The 19,879-nt window shown below is 32.9% G+C and overlaps 1 protein-coding gene and 1 long non-coding RNA gene across 3 annotated transcripts; both read right to left on the reverse strand.

Annotated features, from left to right (window-relative positions):
- Positions 1-15,972: 15,972 nt before the first annotated feature.
- LOC112741499 (protein ALP1-like) lies at positions 15,973-18,324 on the reverse strand. 2 transcript variants are annotated; one of them, XM_025790513.3, is made up of 3 exons: positions 16,989-18,324; positions 16,681-16,903; positions 15,973-16,555 (listed from the first exon to the last, which is right to left on the reverse strand). In XM_025790513.3, exons 1-3 carry the CDS (start codon positions 17,256-17,258, stop codon positions 16,149-16,151), a joined length of 900 nt encoding a protein of 299 aa, XP_025646298.1. In that variant the 5' UTR covers positions 17,259-18,324; the 3' UTR covers positions 15,973-16,148. The 2 variants fall into 2 exon arrangements, with proteins under 2 accessions (XP_025646298.1, XP_025646297.1); XM_025790512.3 differs by having other exon boundaries at positions 15,973-16,597; positions 16,989-18,323.
- Positions 18,325-19,253: 929 nt separating this feature from the next.
- LOC140178809 (uncharacterized) lies at positions 19,254-19,520 on the reverse strand. Its single transcript, XR_011871735.1, has 2 exons — positions 19,460-19,520; positions 19,254-19,416 (listed from the first exon to the last, which is right to left on the reverse strand). It is a non-coding gene; the product is annotated as an uncharacterized lncRNA (long non-coding RNA).
- Positions 19,521-19,879: the final 359 nt, after the last annotated feature.

The following is a 19,879-nucleotide window of genomic DNA, read 5'->3' on the forward strand; positions in this document are numbered from 1 at the left end:
ATGCAATGAAGAAGAACAAATAATAATAATAATAATAATAATAATAAAAAATAATAATAATAATAATAATAATAATATAATAATAATAATAATAATAATAATAAATAGTAAAAAGAAGTTAGCAACCTACCTTGAAGATTAGAGAGGTTGGCAATCTGACGAGGGATATCACCAGAGAGAGAATTGACATTGAGACACAAGTCAGTGAGGTGAGTCAAGGAGGAAATCTCCTTGGGTAAAATTCCACTGAGAGAGTTGAAGTGAAGATAGAGACCAGTCAAGCTCTTAAGACTAGAAATGGCAGTAGGTATGCTTCCAGAGAGACCCTTTCCTTGCAGTGAGATATTCACTACAAGACCTTCTTGGTTGCAAGCCACGCCCTCAAAATGGGAGAAATATCTAACCTCAAAATGATTATCTCAGCGTATGCAGGACAAAGTTAACTTGGCTATAGAAATGCATTTGAGAAATTTTACAAAGTGCAGCATACATGAATCATCTTCAGAATACGTCCTCAGTTGAATCATATTCTACAATTGGAAGCTGAAAAGGAAGTAGAACATATCAAAATAAAGTGTGTACTTACTACAATATACAAACTGGTTCAGATCAAGAGTAATTCTTCCTTGTTTTGTAGTATCAAATACAATCTTGCATTAGATGAGAGGCCTACTATGCAGTTGAAAGCAATCAAACAAGGACTAAATAAATTTCTTTCTCCATTGCATTATTTCTTTCTCCATCTGACTAATAAAGCATTTTCAACTTATTATCCCAAGAAAGGAGCATACAGAAATTAAGGCATGGATAATAGTAGTGTAAACAAACATTGAGAATTGAGATAGTTTTGGCTTAACCACTAGTAGTCAATGTGATGTGCAACTTCTCCAGGATGATTTACTAAAATTAAACTATGAAGATGTCTTACCGCACAGGCAGAGTAAAATGCAGGAAAATCCAGCGTGAAGCCAATCTTTACCAATGCCTGGAAACAGATTCAGAAAGTTATTTAGAGTTGCATCCACAATCATATATAAGGTTGAAAAAACTAGAACAAACTTAGAACAATTGTTTAGACGAATTGAAATAGATCTAGAAAATTGTTTCAATTCCAATTTCATTGAAACAATAAAACACATTCCAATTCCAATTCCAATATTTCAAACCTAGAACAAACCTGTGCTTGAAAAAGATCAACAGGAACAGGAAGATGTGAGGAGGGAGAGGGGCGAGAGATACGACACGAATAGGAAGCACAACTCGAGCAGAGACGGAGGCGAGAGATGCGCGAGCAACCGAGCTCAGAGGAAGGAGAGAGGCCAGACGCAAGCGCGAGCACGAACACGAACGCGAACACGAACAGAGGTGAGATGTGATGATGAACACGAACGCGAACGGTTGATAGTGAATCTTCCTTCTAGAATAAGGAGCTCGGTGGTCGTGCGAATCCAGATCAGCGGCGAGGCGGCGCCGACGTCGGTGGAGCCTCCATGAATTTGGGGGAAAATTTGGCTAGGGTTTCGTTTTCATGGAGGAGTTGCTCTGCTAGGGTTTAGTTTTTTGTGAAATGAGTGAAAAATCTGAAGAAAGAGGGTTAGAGTTGAAGGGCATTTTAGTCTTTTTGCATTGTGATATACATTCCATTCCCATTGGAATTAAAGATAACCATGGAGAAGATGGGAATGAAATGGGTGGGATTTTGATTCCAGGGAATAAAATATACCCAGGAATAAATTTTTAACTCTTGAATCAAACATGGGAATAAGATATTCCCATCTCAACATTCCTGGGAATACACTTGTATTACCTTGTCATTGGAAGCTACAAAAAAAAGTGTTCCACCAAAGAAATTAAGTCTAAATCCAAACTCAAGTGTATCCATGTTGAGTTTGGAAAATTTGAATTATGATGATGATCAAATATTGTTAAAAATATTAATTACAAAATTATTAAGTTAATTTTTAATTTCAATTAGTTGATTAATAATTTTATTAATGTACAGGTTTTATTATTGGGCCAAAATTCATATGAGTCCCATATGGTGAGAAAGTATTCAACCTTGGTACAAAAATAATTCCAAACAAAGTGGCTGAATTATTTTTGATGCATAAGCAAATGCTTATTGGACCAGGAAACTAATGTGAAGCCCAAAACAAATTCTTTTTGATCCAACAAAGTGTTGGTCCGAAATTGAAGAAGAAAGAAAGGAATTGGAGCATGCTTTTCCACGGTTACCTTTTTCCATGGGTTATGGAATTCAAAGTTTAATTAAATTGAATGCATGCATTGGTAACAAGAAAGAGAAAATTCAAATTGATTTGATTGCTTTAAATGTTCCACACGTTACTATGCATAGGGAAATGGTGGTGGGATTTAATTAGTTTTAATTTCATTCATTGCTTCCAAAGCTTTTTCTCTCTTCTCTCTCCTTTCTCTTTGCATTCAGTCATGTCATACAGGAAGGAAGAAAGAAGAAGTTATCAGAGAAAGAGTGAAGCTATGAAGAAGGAAAAAGGCTAGGTTGTTGATGGCCTTTAGAAAAAAAAGATCTAAGACATGGCGTGGTTGAGATCTTTGCCACTAAAGACAAGATGTGAAGAAGAAACTTCAAGATCTTCAGGCCAAAAATATAGAAGATCGGTTTCGGTTAGAGAGGAAGATCTCTGTGGTAAGAGCTCGTTTCCACTTTTATTCATCCATCACAGGAGGTAGCTTATGTAGCTACATGGAGGAAGAAGCAAATGTGGAAAAGAAGGAGCTGTCAACGATCAGAGATCCATCAAGGGTTGGAAGTCTTTCTTGGAGTCAAAGTCAAGATGGAGGGCTCAGATTGATGAAGCTTGATGAGAAGGAATGAGAGAGAGGTACATGCATGTTGATTTGCTTTCGATTTTTCCTCTCTCTTATCTCTGTTCGAACCAGCTGTTTGTTGGAGAAGATGTTGGTGGCTTGGTTGAACTGGTTTCAACCTTGGAAGCTTCCCCTTCTATAATAAGGGTGAACGGCCAAGGGTTGAGACAAGGAGAGTAAGCACAGAGTTCTCATAGCTATCCTAAGCTAACAGAAGTTCTTCTCCTTCAATGTGTTTCATTTTATTTTCTTTTCTTTAGTTTTGTCTGTCTGAGTCTCATGGTGAAAAAGACAAATAGAGTGAGGTTTGTAAGAAAAAGCCAATGAGAGGAAAAAGGCAGAGAGTGAAAAAATTAAAGAAAAAGCCATAGATATCTAAGAGTTTCTTTGTACATCTGTGTTGTGTTTCATGATCCTGGGATTCCCTTGCAAGTTCGGTTAGCACTTTGCGGTTGAAAGCTTGGTAGGTGACCAAGTCAAGTTCAGTTTTGGAGATAGATTCTGGACTTGTCTCGGATAGGAATGGGCAGTTCCTAGGGAAGAGATGGTGTATGTAATCTGTTTGATTATAGTAAAATTCTGTCACTGTTGTGATGGAGACTGGATGTAGGCTGCATTGCACTTAGCAGCTGAATCAGAATACTTCTGGGTATGATTCTCTCTTTCTCTTCTACTCCATTTCTGTTTCTGTTGCGCAAGAGACAAAATTGAGAAATATCTCCTAATCGGTTACGAGACAAAAAGAAAATATCTCTCGACTGGTTGTGAGACAAAAAGCAGAAATATCTCCTAAAGTTATTCTAAAAGGCAGAAAGTAATTTTTAGGGAAAGGGAGCTAAGATTCAACCCGCCTTCTTTTAGCCACTGATTACCATCAATCCATATACTTCACCAGCCTCGCTCCAAGATCATCTTCTTTGGATTTACAATGAACTATTAAGTCTTCATGCTTTTCCATGTAATTTTGGATGGTCACTTGTATTTTTGGTGAAAATTCGCCGCTGCTTAATAATAATAATTGAACCATAAGAAGAAGGACAAGTCATACCATGAAAATGCTTCTAGCACAAAGACCAATTGATAATATATATATATATATATATATATATATATATATATATATATGTCTGAAATTATTGTTGTGTGTATATATTAAGGTTATGAGAATCAAACCGGTCATCGAATCAGTTAAGTGACTGGTTCGATGGTTCAATGGTTCAATCGGAGTCAAACTGTTTTAATTCAATATACAATAAAATTGTTAAAATTTAATATGCATATAGATATTATAAAAACTAAAGCAGTAACTTGGTATAAATATTTGTACATTTCAGTATAAAAGAGACAAGCAAATCATAATTAAATCAATTTTCTTTTTTATTCTCAAATTCTCTTTCACTCTATGACTTCTTGGCTCTTGCACAACAATAAAGTGGTGCTGGTGCTGCATAATTCTCCTTTCCAAATTCATCATCTCAGAGCAATTCTTTTATCCCTAATGACATTCTTGGCAACAACATACACTTCTTACTTTTTGAGGCTAGAACCAAGAAAATCAAATTCAATAATCATAAAAAAGAATTCAGAATAACATACTTACATAAAAATTCAAATCACTATCAAGTAGCAACACATAATTCAGAATCACAAAAAATTTTAACAAAGACTTCTAATCAAGTATTCAACAATAATTAAATTCAACATATCATCCAGTTAATTCACCAAAACTTAATATAGCCGAATTCAACAGACCAGAATTGAATTTATATAGAAAAATTCAAAATACCAAAATTTCAAATTCAGAATTCTAAAATTGAACTTAAACAGAACAAGAACCCAAATCTGCCCAGAATTCTAAAATTGAACTTAAACAGAACAATGTAAAACTAGGTTAATTAATGGCTAATTAATCCACAAATGAGGATTTATTCTAGAAAGAAAAAAATGTAATTTTTATGACTTAATATGATAGAGGAGATTGAGACGAGAATTTCGGTACCAATTTTGTAGAAATCAGACTAAGATTGAACCGAATGGGCCAAACCGGGCCAACCGGACCCAAAGTAGGCCCTTGGCCAACTAAACTAAACCTAATACACTCATTTCAGCACTCTCTCTCCTCACTTATCACTCAAACACGCTGAAATGGGGGCAAGAATGGGGGAAGAACACTCTCTCCAAGTTCTAACCCTTGTTTGAACTTCAAACCACCATAACTTTTGATCTAGAGCTTCGATTGCCGCACCGTTTGTGGCCACGCGTTCACTCAGAGAGCTCTACAAAACTCATAAATCAATCTTGAGGTAAGCCACAGTTTGCTCTTCGAATTTCCAGCCTTAGTTTCGAGTTTCATGAGCAAAAATGTTGAGATTTTGGACTCTTTGATGTTATAGGACCCAACTCTCTTGAAGGAGAAGATTAATCTTGTTTCCTTGGATCTTGGGTGTGGTAAGATTCTCAACCCTAGTGTAATTGGTTGTTCTATGATGTTTGGGTATTGAGATGTTGTGTATGGGTATGATGATTATGGCTTAGGTTGTGTATATGTGAATATTTGAGACTTTGAAAAGCTTGAAGAGGGTTTTGTATGCAAAAATCTGTTCTTGGAGGTGTTGAGACCTTGAGAGCTTGAGAAAAAGTGGTTTGGAAGTGCTCTGGTTGAGCTTGGAAATTGGCTAAGGTATGGTCTCGGTTTCTCGTATCTAATATGTAATGTGGTAGGAAATACTTAGGTTAGAGGCCCTAAGATAGGTATTGAATTGTTGATGTTATTGAATGGTTGAGATATATGATGTGGTCATATATGTGATGATGATTATTGATGCCTTGTTGGTATGATGTATGAGAAATATGCATGTTGTGATATATGCTTGATGATTGATTAAGGTTGAATTATGGGTGAAACCATGTTGATGGTGAGTATGATATTGATTATGTACAATGAAGGTTGATTGGAAATGGTATTATTGGAAATTGGGATGAGAAAGTATGTATGACATGTCTATGTGTTTGTCTCTTAGCCATTGATTGAAAGTGTTAAAATGGTGGGATGATGTTTTGTGAATTGTGGTAAAGTGTTAATGTGTGAGTTGAGGAGGCTTGACGTTGTTTTTGGTACATGTTGATTGATTTCAAAAAGGGATGAAATTGGCATGTTTTGGTTGATTTTGAAAAGAGTTGAAAATGGCTTGTTTTGAAAATGGCACTTTGTGGTTTTGTATGAAAACACGGTTTTTGGGCATATTTTGATGGGACATAACTTGGATATGGATCTCGTTTTGTACCAAACTTGTTTAGAAATGAAATTGGATTCGAATGTTCATGCGTTCGAAGAACGGGCGAAAAATGTTTTGAAATGAAGAAGTTATGTCCGTTGGAAGATTGGGGTTTTATATGTGGATTCTGCAGCTTTTAACTTAGAAAAATTTTAATCAAATACCCACCCACGCGTAGGCGTGCTTGACGCGTACGCGTCGTTTTTCAAAAAGGCACCATCCACGTGCGCGTCGATGTGATGCACCCAATGCCCAGCCATTCTTCCCGAGAGTTGTGCCAGTTGTGCGTGGGGCACAAATGTACCCACGCATACGCGTCGTCATTTGGCTATTTTTCAATCCACTCGTCGCGTGTATGACGCATACGCGTCGATGAGCTTTGTGGCCATCCACGCGTGCGCGTGAGTAGCGTACGTGTGGCCCTGTTTTCATCTCAAAGTTAATTTTTGAGTTTTAAAAGCCAAATTTCACACTTCTAAGCCTCTGATCTCACCACTTGTGTCTTAAATCATTATGGTATGCCTAGCAATGAGAAAAGGAGCTAGGGGTGTGGGACTTGCGAGTGAAGCAAGGAAAAAACGAATGATCAATGAGGATCAAAGATGATATGTGAGATGCGAAGGATGGCGGTGGAAGTGCTTGTTATGCCATGGCCGAAGGGTCGTAATTGTTAATGAATTGGCTAGTTATGGATTTAACCGTGAGGCGGATGGCTGGATTATTGCCGTGTTACGGCGGAGCCATGATTATGGCTAAGTATAAATGCATATATGCTATTGAATGAATTGTGAATGTGTGCACTTCCACTATCGGAGATAAGAGTTTCCTTGGGAGGAAGCAGTGGCTAGCCACCACGTGCTCCAGATTGAGACTCGAAGCTCTTTTAACCCTATGTCGTCAGGGTGGCTGGGCATTGTGAAAGCCCCGGATGAGCTCACCCCCATAAATATTCACCAGTGAGGATGATGGATATGGATCATGATTATGATCAAGTTTATATTGAGTATAACTCGAGTTGGGAAGACACGACAGAGGGACAGTCCAATGGTTAGCTACCAGGACTTGTTGGGTTTGCTCTATAACCGACAGATGATATCATCATCCATTAGGGACAGGCATTCATTATATGCATACTATGTGAATTGTTTGAGATTGCCTATTTGACTGCATATTACTTGCTATCTGTCTAAATGCCTTATCTGTTCCTACTTGCATATCTCTTGTCTGACATAATTATGTTTGCCATATTATACTCCTACTGGTGGTTGGGAGGTCTGAAGGAATTGAAAGGGAAGTATTAGTTAGACTGAAAGATCTTTAGTCAGATGCCCTTTATGGTTTAGCTTGTTTATAAGCTTTGATTTTATCTGGAGGAAGTTCTAGGATTGCCTTTGGCTTTCCTCTATTATTACATGTTATATATGTGGGAACTGTTACCATGCTGAGAACCTCTAGTTCTCACCCATGCGGATTTTGTGGTTTTCAGATGCAGGACGCGAGGCTTCTCGTTGAGGCATGCTGGAGACTTCCGGATTAGCGAAGATCCTTTGTTCTTGGGGCTCTGTCTTAGTCTTATATGTTTTGCATAGATACTTTTATCTCCATTAAATAATACAAACTGTGATGACTCCTCTTATAGGAGATTTTGGAGAATAGGTTCTCAGTTTTTGTGTCCCTTTGGGTTTTTCTTATTTATTTACATGTATATATTGCTATGCTCGGGCCGGTTATCTTCACAACATGATTTTGAGACTTGATATTCCTGTTTTTGACACTCTTTTGTATATATATAATCTCGCGTTGGTTTATCCTTGTCCGTTACGTTATCGATCGAAGTGTTGCGCTTTCGAGTTACGAATTTTGTTTTACCCCTTTTTCTACAAAGGCTCCTAGCTATAATCATTATTCACACTACTATATGTACTAAACTTTTATTTTAGAGGTCATAATACCTTGCTATCTCTGAATTATGACTTAAGCATAAGACTCTATATGGTAGGGTGTTACAAACAAAACCCTAAATCTGCCCAGAATTGTAAAATTGAACTTAAACAGAACAAGAACAAAACCCAAATCTACCAAGAATTCTAAATCTGAAGTTCTGAACTCAAATCTGCCCTAAATTCTTTGCTGAATAAAAATTTAATTGAAAAAAACCAAAAATCCATGAACTCAAATCTGCCCAATTCATACAGTTTTGTCACCAAATAAACAAAATTAATTGAAAACAAAAAGATTGAAGCACTCATCGTAGGAGACCATAGAAGGCCAGAGCCAGGCGACGACCAACGCTCCAGTGACAGTGACGACAACAAGCCGACGACCACGACGATGCCAAGCCGACGACCAGACGATGCCAAAGCTTCGGTGACGGTGACGGCGACACTTTGATCTGCGAGAGCTGCCTCGACCCGTGATGCTGACGCTTCGACCCGCGACAATGACGCTTGACATTTGTTGGAGGTAACTGTGTTTGTAGGAAGAAGGTTGCAGAGCAAATTAGGGTTGAGAGGTGACCAGGGCTCTTTGAAGAGGAAAGTGGGCTCAGCATTCAGCAACGTTATATATTTCAGCATTTTTTACCTTTTTTTTCACCAGCACCAAAACGACGCAGTTTCGTGGCTTTGGGGGAAAATCGGTACTTGCTGAAACCCGATCGGTTCGGTCGGTTCATCGGTTAACCGCCGGTTCGACCAATTTTTTATCGATTTTTTGCAAGACGGTTATAAGTGGACCGGATTGGCTAACTGACCGGTTTTCGATTAACCTAGTTAAATTGGCTGGTCCGATCCGGTTTTTAGAACTTTGGAACTTAGTGAGTGGTAATGGGAATGTGAATGTGAGACCAATTGCTTGAAGTTTGCAGTGACTTAGTCTTTGCTGGTTAATAGTTTCCTTCAAGCTCCCCAGCTCCTTTCAAAGCTGGTAGGGGTAGAGGCAACAAATTTGGAGTTTCGGAAGAGGTGAAAGGTGAGGGAGAAGTAGATGTTGCAGTTGAAATCGGAGTCGAAGAGGTGGAGGGAGGAAGAAGGGTGGTGATGGCGGTGGTGATGATGATAATGGTAGCAGTGATGGTGGTAGTTGGGGAGGAGAGTGTGGTAGAGTTTGGGATTGGAGGAGCTGAGAATATTGAGAGAGAGAGAGAGGGGGGGGGAGAGACGATGGTGGTAGTGGTGGAGAGAAGGATAGTTTGGTAATTTTATTTAATATTTTAGGATTTAGATAATTTTGCTTGCAAAAGCCATTTTTATGGGTACAAATGGTAATTTTCGTCTTCTATGGGTAGATATATCAGCGTTTTCAACTTTCATGTGTAGAAATAGTAGTTTACTCTATTAAAAAAATAAAATAAAAGCTCAAAAGTCCAAAAATAAAACCAAAGCTCAAGTGTTCCAATAAAATGTCACAGTATTTCAATCACAGAATCAAAGCCAGAAGAGACACAAGATAGACATGGTCAAAATCAACAAAAGATAACCATTGCAGTTACATTAAAAAGGATCAGCATCCGCAGTCACCAAAATAGTCATATCATTGAAAATTAATGATTGAATAACTAAAAAAATTTAAAAGCTCACCTTAATTGCTCGTAGAGAAGAGGGAGATAGAGAATCGAGCCACAGCGGCGGCACAACGTAAGCACAGCAGAAGACGTGTGTGACACGAAGACGCAGAGGAAGACGTGTGTAGCGCGGTAATGCAGAGGAAGACACGAGCGGCGCTGTGGTGGGACCAGTGAGAGAGCAATCAAGCTGAGGCGAGGCGACGAGCAACGACAAGGAGCCAACGAGAGAGAGAGAGAGAGAGAGAGAGAGAGAGAGAGAGAGAGAGAGAGAGAGAGAGAGAGAGAGAGAGAGAGAGAGAGAGAGAGAGACTGCGACTTTGCGGAGGCTGAGTGAGGATGTAAGATTGAGAAAGAGTAAGGTTCACTTCTAGGGTTAGGTTAAGGTTTTTTTTTAAAACCACAAACAACATTGTTTTGTGGCAAGAGGAAAAAATGATCAAACCCATCGGTTATTTAAAATTGTTGTTTCACTGATTTTGTTAAAACCTGCCGGTCCAAATTACTTCCCACTGATTAATTCCTTCCGAAGCTACTATTCACACTCCTCTAAATCAGTCTTTGAAATTTGTTATCCATCGTTATAGATAGATTGAATTTTTTTTCTAATATGAAGATAAAAAATTTGAGAGTCAAATTTTATGATAAAATTTTACAAATATGCAAAAATGACCTTTAAATATGTAATTTTATAATAATAAAAAATTTATAAATACAAAATTGACTGTAGATTTCTAATATTAATTAAAAATAAATAAATTATAAACACAAATCTGTTTCTCAAATTTTTGTATCCAAATTTAAGCTTCAAATTTGTTCTATTTGTCTTCCACAATTTTGTGATATACTCTTTGTCTTTATGATACAATAAAACATACAGTCTTTCAATTTTAAAATAAAAAATACATTTTTTCGCTATGAAAAATAAATATATTCATTTATATCTGCTGTGCATGAATGTTTATTTGCCGAATTGATTTAATTTTATCTTTAATATTTTATTTATTTTTATTTTGTATTGAATATTTTAAATATATTTTAATCATACATAGTATTTGCATTTATAACTTTCCTAAATTTATTTATCCTTTATTTGACCAATTGACTCTCAACCTCTTAAATATATAGCCATCAGTTTTTAAGAACAAAAAGTATTATTGAAAATGTCTGCAAGAGTGAAATGTATCATGTTCTTATTCTTGTTGGTTGTGTTACGACCACTTTTTGTCAATAGCCAGTCAACGGTTTATGTTAAAAATGCTGTAGAGGGCAATTTGAAACTTACTATTCACTGCAAATCTAAGGATGAAGATCTTGGAGCAGTGACTCTCAACCCAAATCAATCTATCGGTTTGTTGTCTTTCCTAAATTTTTCGGCGGGACATTATATTTTTGCACTTTTCGTTGGCCAGGTTCATGTCATTGGTTTGACATATATGTAGAAAGTAGAGATCTAAAAATTTGTTATGATGATCATCCAACTGCATGTAACTGGATTATAAAGAAGGCTGGACCATGCCAAGATTCACCTCTTTCGAATCAATGTTTCAAATGGAATCCAAACACGTGTGTTCCATGACAAAAAAAATGTTGATTTTAATGAAATAAAATAAATGAATTCTTGAATCACAAACAGTTTAAAAAAGTTTCTAATAATTTTATTTTATGTCTATTTCTAATTGATCCTTGATAAAGAACGAAAGATTTATTTTATGTTTAATTGTTCTGTCGGTCTCTATAATTTTATAAAATTTACAATTAGATTCTTATAATTTTTTTAATTGGATCCACCGAATATTTTTTCGCAAATTGAATATATAAATTAAACAATTAAGAATCTAATTAGATTGATTATATATTATTTGAAAAAATATTTAGCTAATTTTAATTTTTTGACGTAAAAATAATCTATTTACAAAATTAAAAGCATTATAGAGACTTAATTATTATATATATATATATATATATATATATATATATATATATATCATTATAAATTTAGTAAATTATAAAGACTAATAAAATAATTAAATTTTTATTTTATATATTTAGGAATAAACTAATATTTCTGATCATAAAAAGTTTCAATAATACTAATTTTAATAAAATAGGATAGAATGTAGTTTAATTTGTCTCTAATTTTTGAAAAAAATTTAAAATTTTTTAATATTAAAATTATTTTGATTTTATTTCTATTATTTTTATAAATTTTAATTTTATTCAAAATTTTAAAATTTTTATAGTCAATGTGTGGTTAATATATATTTTTTTATTTTATCCTATTTCGTCACTGCTCTCCTCTTTCTCTCCTAACGTCCCAAGCCTATTCTTATCGCAACTTATTAATATATATTTTCCTTTTAACCTCAAGCTTTAAGAGATCGTTATTAATATATACAAGTTGACCATAAAAAATTTAAAATTATAGGATAAAATTAAAATTTATCAAAAAATTAAGAACAAAATTAAAATAAATTCAACGTTAGAGATATTTTTAAAATTTTTAAAAAACATTAAGAACAAAATATACTTCACCAATAAAATATAATTTAATTCGATACCTATAAAAAATTGATTAATTTAATAAAATAAAAAATTGAAATGACTTGAAATTTAAAAAATAAAAGAATAATTTATACTATCTTTATATATTATTACAAAAATGAAGAAGTTTGGAGTGAAAAACTGCTGAAGTGCGATACGAATATATGTTTTATTTTTTTATGGTTAAAGAAGCAAATATCCGAAATGAAAAGTATGAAGTACAACATAAATCTCTCTAAACTAAAAACTAACCAAAGATTAAACAGATATAGAGATATTAAAAAAAACTAATTAAAACTAACCCACGAAAACAAGACCTACACAATAAAAAACTCAACCATCATGTAAAATACATACGCCTAGATGATAGCTAAAAAGACAAAAATATAATATAATTGAAGAAAAATAATAAAATATAAAATCCTAAACTCAAATCTATTCAATACTTTTATATTTAGTTTTTTCCTCAATATTTATATTTGATTTTAATTTTATCTTTAATATTTAGTTTATTTATTTTTCTTTTGTATCTAATATTTTAAATATGTTTTAGTTAAATCGTTACTGTATGTATAAAATAAAATTAAAGCATGGTGTTTGCATTTATAATTTTTTTTAAATTAACTGAGATAATGTTCAATTTGGTTCCTAAATTTATATAAGGACCTGAATTTAATTTTAAAATTTTAATTACCTCCTGTATTTAGTCCTTATATTGTACAAATGTGACTTATATTAATTTCTAGAACAATTTTTGATGCACATACATACATTAACGAAATATTGATGTTCATAACTAGATGTCACGTTGTTAGATTAATACAATATCATTCGAGTATTAGTATTGGCACTCAAATAGTGGTGTTTATTGAATTTTTTTCTCTCAAAATAAGTGGTACGACTTCGTTTTATTTTATTTTTTTGATCACTAAATGACAACCAATTATTCGATTGTTTAATTAGAAAAACATAGAAACAACATAAATCCAAAAGTAGCACCCCATAATAACAAGAGCACAAGAACAAAAAAAAAAACATAAGCATATGTATTTAAATACCAGAAGTATGGACAAATTTGAGGATAACAACATATACTTTCTAAACACGGTGTTAGTAAAAGCAGTAAAATATATAGAGTGTTAATGGATCGGATCCATCTATGGTGTTTATCTAAATTCGATCTAAAAATTGTGAATATAGATCTGATCTGCAAAGCTATATATCATTGGATCAGATCGGATCCGCACACTAATTGGATTGGATTGGATTGCGAATTTTGTGTAGCTATCCGTATATTCGCGTATCCGCAAAAATAAAAAAATAAATAAATAAATATTTTTTTATATTTTATTTCAACTAATAATTATCATATATGTTGTATTATTTTAATTTATTATTTAAAAAAATATGTTTAATATCATTTTAAGAGTAAACATGTTTAAAAGAATAAAAAATAAATTTTATTGTTATTTTTTTAATAAAAATAAAACTTTTAAAAATATGTTTGTGTTTTGTGGATATATCCGATCCGATCGGATCGGTTCCAAACTTAAAAACTGTGGATATGGGATCCGATCTGATCCGTGTTCACCCCTAAAAATACATAGAAAAAAAGTAACAGATTAATACGTATTTATGCATGATGTACAATAGATTTAATTTAAGGATTTTTAGAAAGAAAAAAAGAAGAAAAATATTAGTGTCTAAGCAAACTATAAACTTGAAAAATTAATTGGAAAGTGAATATGTTGTCACTTTGTCAGCCTGCTCAAATGACTAATTACACTCTCTTTTAATTACTAATATTGTTAGTTTTTCTAAAATATCTTTGTATTTAATTTATTTGTTACTTGAAATAATACTTATTTATTCATATTTATTGTATATATAAATTCATTTGATTTCTCATTTTTATTTTACTTAAAAATAAGTTGCTTCATAAGATATATATGTATTAGGTAATTTTTTTAAAATTATTTTATTTATTTTAAATATTTTATAATAAAAATTTAAATATAATTAATTTTATATAAATTTAATAGTTAAAAAATAATAAATAATTTATTAATTTTCATTAAATTATCTTCTAACTCTTCTTACCTTATTAACTTCCGCTGAAGTTGACTCAATTTTATTTTATTTTTTTTAATTTTCTTTTGTTAATTTGCAAAATATTGACGATAGCTCAGAAAGGAATTATATACCGACATTGGGGTTGAAGTGGGTGTAGGGCTGGCAATGGGTAGGGTAGGGTATGGTTTGGACCCTACCCTAACCTTACCCGCAGGTTGAAAATTTTATTAAAACTCTAACCTACCCTACCCGCGGGTTGAGAATCTCTCAACCTTAACCCTATCCGCACCCTAAAATTCTAAACCCTACTTACCCTACCCTACCCGCAGAAATATCAAATTTTTTCAAAGTAAATATAAAATTTAATTATTTTGAATTTTATACGTATTAATAACATAAAAAATAAAAAATTAATGCTCTAAATTACTAAATTAACTAATTAGTTTAGTGGTTGTTCACTTATTATAAGTCATTACATAAGAAATGTTGGTGGTTCAACTCTTACTTTCTTCATTATATAGAGAGATTTTTATAAAATATGTGCTATATATGTGGTACGGGTAGGATAGGGTAGGGTACACCCTAAACCCGTACCCTACCCTACCCGCAGGCATATTCGGACCGTAACCTACCCTACCCGCAGCGGGTAGGGTAGCCTACCCTACCCGAACGGGTTGGACCGGGTTGGGTACCCGCGGGTAGGGTATGAATTGCCAGCCCTAAGTGGGTGCAACCTCCTGGAATGTAGGGATTGCCAATGAATCCTTGTTCGCAGTGACATCTCCGAGCTGAGTTCTTGAAAGATGATGTAAGGGTGTGTGTGGTTCAAAGATTAAATTTTATTACTAGGAATGTTATTCTTAGGAATATAATACCTAGGAATAAGATTACTTGAAATAGAAGATACCTATGTTTGTTTATAAAATTTAATGTCTTGGAATGTTATGTAATAATCCTAGGAATGAATAAATTTTTGTTTGGTTGAGTTTAAATTTCTTGGTCATATTATGTAATATGTCAAAATTACCCTTACTCATTCAAATTAAATTATTAATGACTAAAAATTAAATATAAAGCTAATAAAATATTATTTTTTACATTGTTTTTTTTAATTTACAAAATATCTCTAATAATAAATTTACTAAAATACTCCTAATAATAAATATGTTTAGCTAAAATTATTATTGATTCTAATTTTTTTTGGAATTTACTAAAATACCCCTAATATCAAATACGTTTAGCTAAATTTTTTATTGATTCTAATTTTTTTAAATTTACTAAAATACCCTTAATATTAAATATGTTCAAATAAAATTATTATTAATTCTATTTTTTTAAATTTACTTAAATACCCCCAATATCAAATATGTTTAACTAAAATTATTATTGATTCTATTTTTTTTAAATTTATCAAAATACTCCCAATATCAAATATCTTTACTTAAATTATTATTGATTCTAAATTTCACTTAATAATATGTTTAATTAAAATTATTACTTTTTTTACATTTTGAATTTACAAAAATACTTCTAATAAAAAATTTACTAAAATACCCTTAATAAAAATATGTTTAATTAAAATTATTATCGATTCTAATCTTTTCAAATTTACTAAAATACCCCTAATAACAAATATATTTAATTAAAATTAACATTATCACAATTAAATTCACTAAAAAAACATTACTATTATCCAAATGAAAGTTACAAAGAAGTCTCAAAAGTAAAAAATTACTTGCACTAATAAGCATACATGCACAACTCTTATACAAGAACACAAACACATAAACAAAATAAAATCAATGTTACGACAGACAACCTCACACATAGAAAAATTATTACAATTATCGAGCGTGATATCTTCTCCTCCATTGGTTCCACATTTCTTGTGCAAGTTGATCTCTCCATCTACCCCAAGCATCACTCGTTTCAATATGGTGGATCGTCTCACCATCTACTCCAAGTATATTTTGATCTTCTATCTCATCAATAGGATCCACAACCATCACTCTTCTAATATGATTATGCAAAAGGCAACAAGCAGTTATAATTCTTCCTTGAGTCTTAATAGGATAAAATGATCTTCCCCTTAAAATTTCCCATCTTGCTTTCAATACTCCAAATGCCCTTTTAATGACATTCCTAGCTTGTGAGTGTTTCATATTAAAAAACTCTTGAGCTGTACTGGGTTGATTATGTGGATTAAACTCACTCAAATGATATTTTTGTCCTCTATAAGGTGCCAAAAATCCTTCACAATTCATATATCTAGCATCACATAAGTAATAATGACCTAGTGTGACATACACAATTGAACAAAATTAATGAAAGATCAAATGGTTACTTTGATAACATATTAAAGTCTCAATAAAATACCTTGGGGAACACTAAACCCATTGCGAAATAGTGCATCTCGCAATACCCTAGAATCCGCAGCTGAACCCTCCCAACCCGCCAGTATGTAGATAAATTGCATATCAGGAGCAACCACTCCAAGCACATTGGTTGTTATGTCACCTTTTCTGTTTCGATATCTAGGCTTGTCAGCCTCAAGAACATTGACTTTGATATGAGTACCATCTAAGGCTCCTAGGCAATCCTAAAATTCAAAACAAAGATCAATTAACTCAATCCTAAAGAACACCAACCATATGAGATTTAATAACATTAGCAAAATAAATTACCTTAAACCATTTCCATCGTTCATCCATTCTATCTTGGCTAAATGGTTGAGGTTTCTTCAGTAAGAGATTATGACATCTCAAAATAGCAAGCAATACATCATTAAACCGCCTACTAATTGTTTCTTCAGATCTCACAAATTGTCTCTTTATTACTCTAATTTTGACGTCATGTGCTATAATATATAAAAACATGGCAACCATTTCTTCCACACCCATATTCCTACTTGGTTCTAACCTTCCAACCCTTTTTAAGCATGTTACACAATGCATGAAAAGCACATCTATCCATTCTTGTGTTTTCTATACATGCTAGATCACTAAAATAAATAATTCTATCAACACTAACATCTCTTATTACTTGCCTACTATAACTATCATTCCATTCTCTTTTTTTTTTCAATTGCAATATAATCAAAATATAGCAAATCATCAACAACTTAACCATAAGGTCATTCATTAATTCGAAATGTAAAATCAAGCAGGCAATAACTTTCATCTTCTGTTTGGGATCCATTCTGCAAAAAAAAATAAAATAAAATAAAATATTTAGCTAGAAGACTTAACTATTTATTTATTCTATGTAAACACTATGAACCTGCGGAAAGAGGGAGGAGAGGAAGTCTATGAAAACACTTGATTTATAGACTAGCCTTACCAATGTAAACAATATAATACATGAGCATTGATCGGCAAAACTCACTCAAAAATCTCATGTCATTCTAACATAAATTGGTGCTGATAACAAAATGAATAACCTGGGAAATACTGTCAATTTATTTAATTCTTACCCCCAAAGATAAGAACATATGAAAAAGACATTTCCGTGTTGCTCCAAATATAAGTAAAGTCCCAACAATAGACAAGTTACAACTTGACAAAACAGAATCATAAAACATGGAATGTATGAAAAAGAAGTTTTTATGTTGCTGCAAATGTAAGCTTCAACATAAAACAAATCACATTTTGACAAATCAAATCATGAAATATGGAACATGGACAGAACATCATGTACATGAACAGAGAACATCCGTTCAAGTAGAAAACTGGAAAAAAATATGATTTGTTGGAATAATGAACAGAAGAAAAACAAAATTGGTGATCGAGCATTAAATTGTCCCAGTACCTACATTTGTGATGTTTTATATACATTTTTGAATAAGGGTCTGTTTGTAGTATCATAAAAAATTAAGGTATTTATATGAATAAGGAGCCTGATATTCCCTTACTTAAAATCATGAATACATGTAAGAATGTGGCCATCACATTGGTAAAATATTTAAACTCCACAAAGTACAACCTCAGAAATATTTCGCATATTAAATAATCCAAATCTTAAAATATTAAAATATTTAGTTAGAAGACTTTACTATTTATTTATTCTATATAATGATTACTATAGCAGGCTAAAATGTGGAAAGAATAAAAATAAGAATTACCATTTTATATTTTCCAAAATTCAAATACAATGGAATTAAAAAAAATATATTAAGCTAACAAAATGAAATAAGAACATCTTCACACAACTCATGAACTGCATTCTTGTGATACCTACTAAATCCAATGCTATGAGTAGATCATATGTAATTCAGATTCCACCATTCTAGCATGTGTAAGAAGATTAACCTGATCAAAATCTTGAAGCTGTTTTACAGCTACTCAAAATACTCATTTCACCAAACTAAATAACACAGGACCAAAATAAGTAGTACTTCCCAATTCACACATAGGGATAAGATGAACATGCAGAGAATAAAAGTTGGCAAGTTCAAGAACTCGTCTTATTGTCAAAATTGGACCACCAAATTTTTTCATTCTCAGAACTTAAATCCAAAAGCACTATTAAGTCACTAAAGTATTCAGCAGTTTGACGAATCTGAGATGTGATGACTGATAAGCATGCAATGAAGAAGAACAAATAATAATAATAATAATAATAATAATAATAATAATAATAATAATAATAATAATAATAATAATAATAATAAATAGTAAAAAGAAGTTAGCAACCTGCCTTGAAGATTAGAGAGGTTGGCAATCTGACGAGGGATATCACCAGAGAGAGAATTGACATTGAGACACAAGTCAGTGAGGTGAGTCAAGGAGGAAATCTCCTTGGGTAAAATTCCACTGAGAGAGTTGAAGTGAAGATAGAGACCAGTCAAGCTCTTAAGACTAGAAATGGCAGCAGGTATGCTTCCAGAGAGACCCTTTCCTTGCAGTGAGATATTCACTACAAGACCTTCTTGGTTGCAAGCCACGCCCTCAAAATGGGAGAAATATCTAAACCTCAAAAATGATTATCTCAGCGTATGCAGGACAAAGTTAACTTGGCTATAGAAATGCATTTGAGAAATTTTACAAAGTGCAGCATACATGAATCATCTTCAGAATACGTCCTCTCAGTTGAATCATATTCTACAATTGGAAGCTGAAAAGGAAGTAGAACATATCAAAATAAAGTGTGTACTTACTACAATATACAAACTGGTTCAGATCAAGAGTAATTCTTCCTTGTTTTGTAGTATCAAATGACAATCTTGCATTAGATGAGAGGCCTACTATGCAGTTGAAAGCAATCAAACAAGGACTAAATAAATTTCTTTCTCCATTGCATTATTTCTTTCTCCATCTGACTAATAAAGCATTTTCAACTTATTATCCCAAGAAAGGAGCATACAGAAATTAAGGCATGGATAATAGTAGTGTAAACAAACATTGAGAATTGAGATAGTTTTGGCTTAACCACTAGTAGTCAATGTGATGTGCAACTTCTCCAGGATGATTTACTACAAATTAAACTATGAAGATGTCTTACCGCACAGGCAGAGTAAAATGCAGGAAAATCCAGCGTGAAGCCAATCTTTACCAATGCCTGGAAACAGATTCGGAAA

This window comes from Arachis hypogaea, chromosome 14 (assembly GCF_003086295.3).
Source record: "Arachis hypogaea cultivar Tifrunner chromosome 14, arahy.Tifrunner.gnm2.J5K5, whole genome shotgun sequence".
Classification (NCBI taxonomy): domain Eukaryota; kingdom Viridiplantae; phylum Streptophyta; class Magnoliopsida; order Fabales; family Fabaceae; genus Arachis; species Arachis hypogaea.

Bases quoted from the DNA above. Each gene is read 5' to 3' on its own strand.
- LOC112741499 (XM_025790512.3), bottom strand. From the start codon at position 17,258: ATGCATTGTGTAACATGCTTAAAAAGGGTTGGAAGGTTAGAACCAAGT. The intron at 16,904-16,988 runs GTAATTTATTTT...TTTGAATTTTAG, and splicing joins AACGATGGAAATGGTTTAAG to GATTGCCTAGGAGCCTTAGA. The intron at 16,598-16,680 runs GTATTTTATTGA...ATGTCACACTAG, and splicing joins TGGGTTTAGTGTTCCCCAAG to GTCATTATTACTTATGTGAT.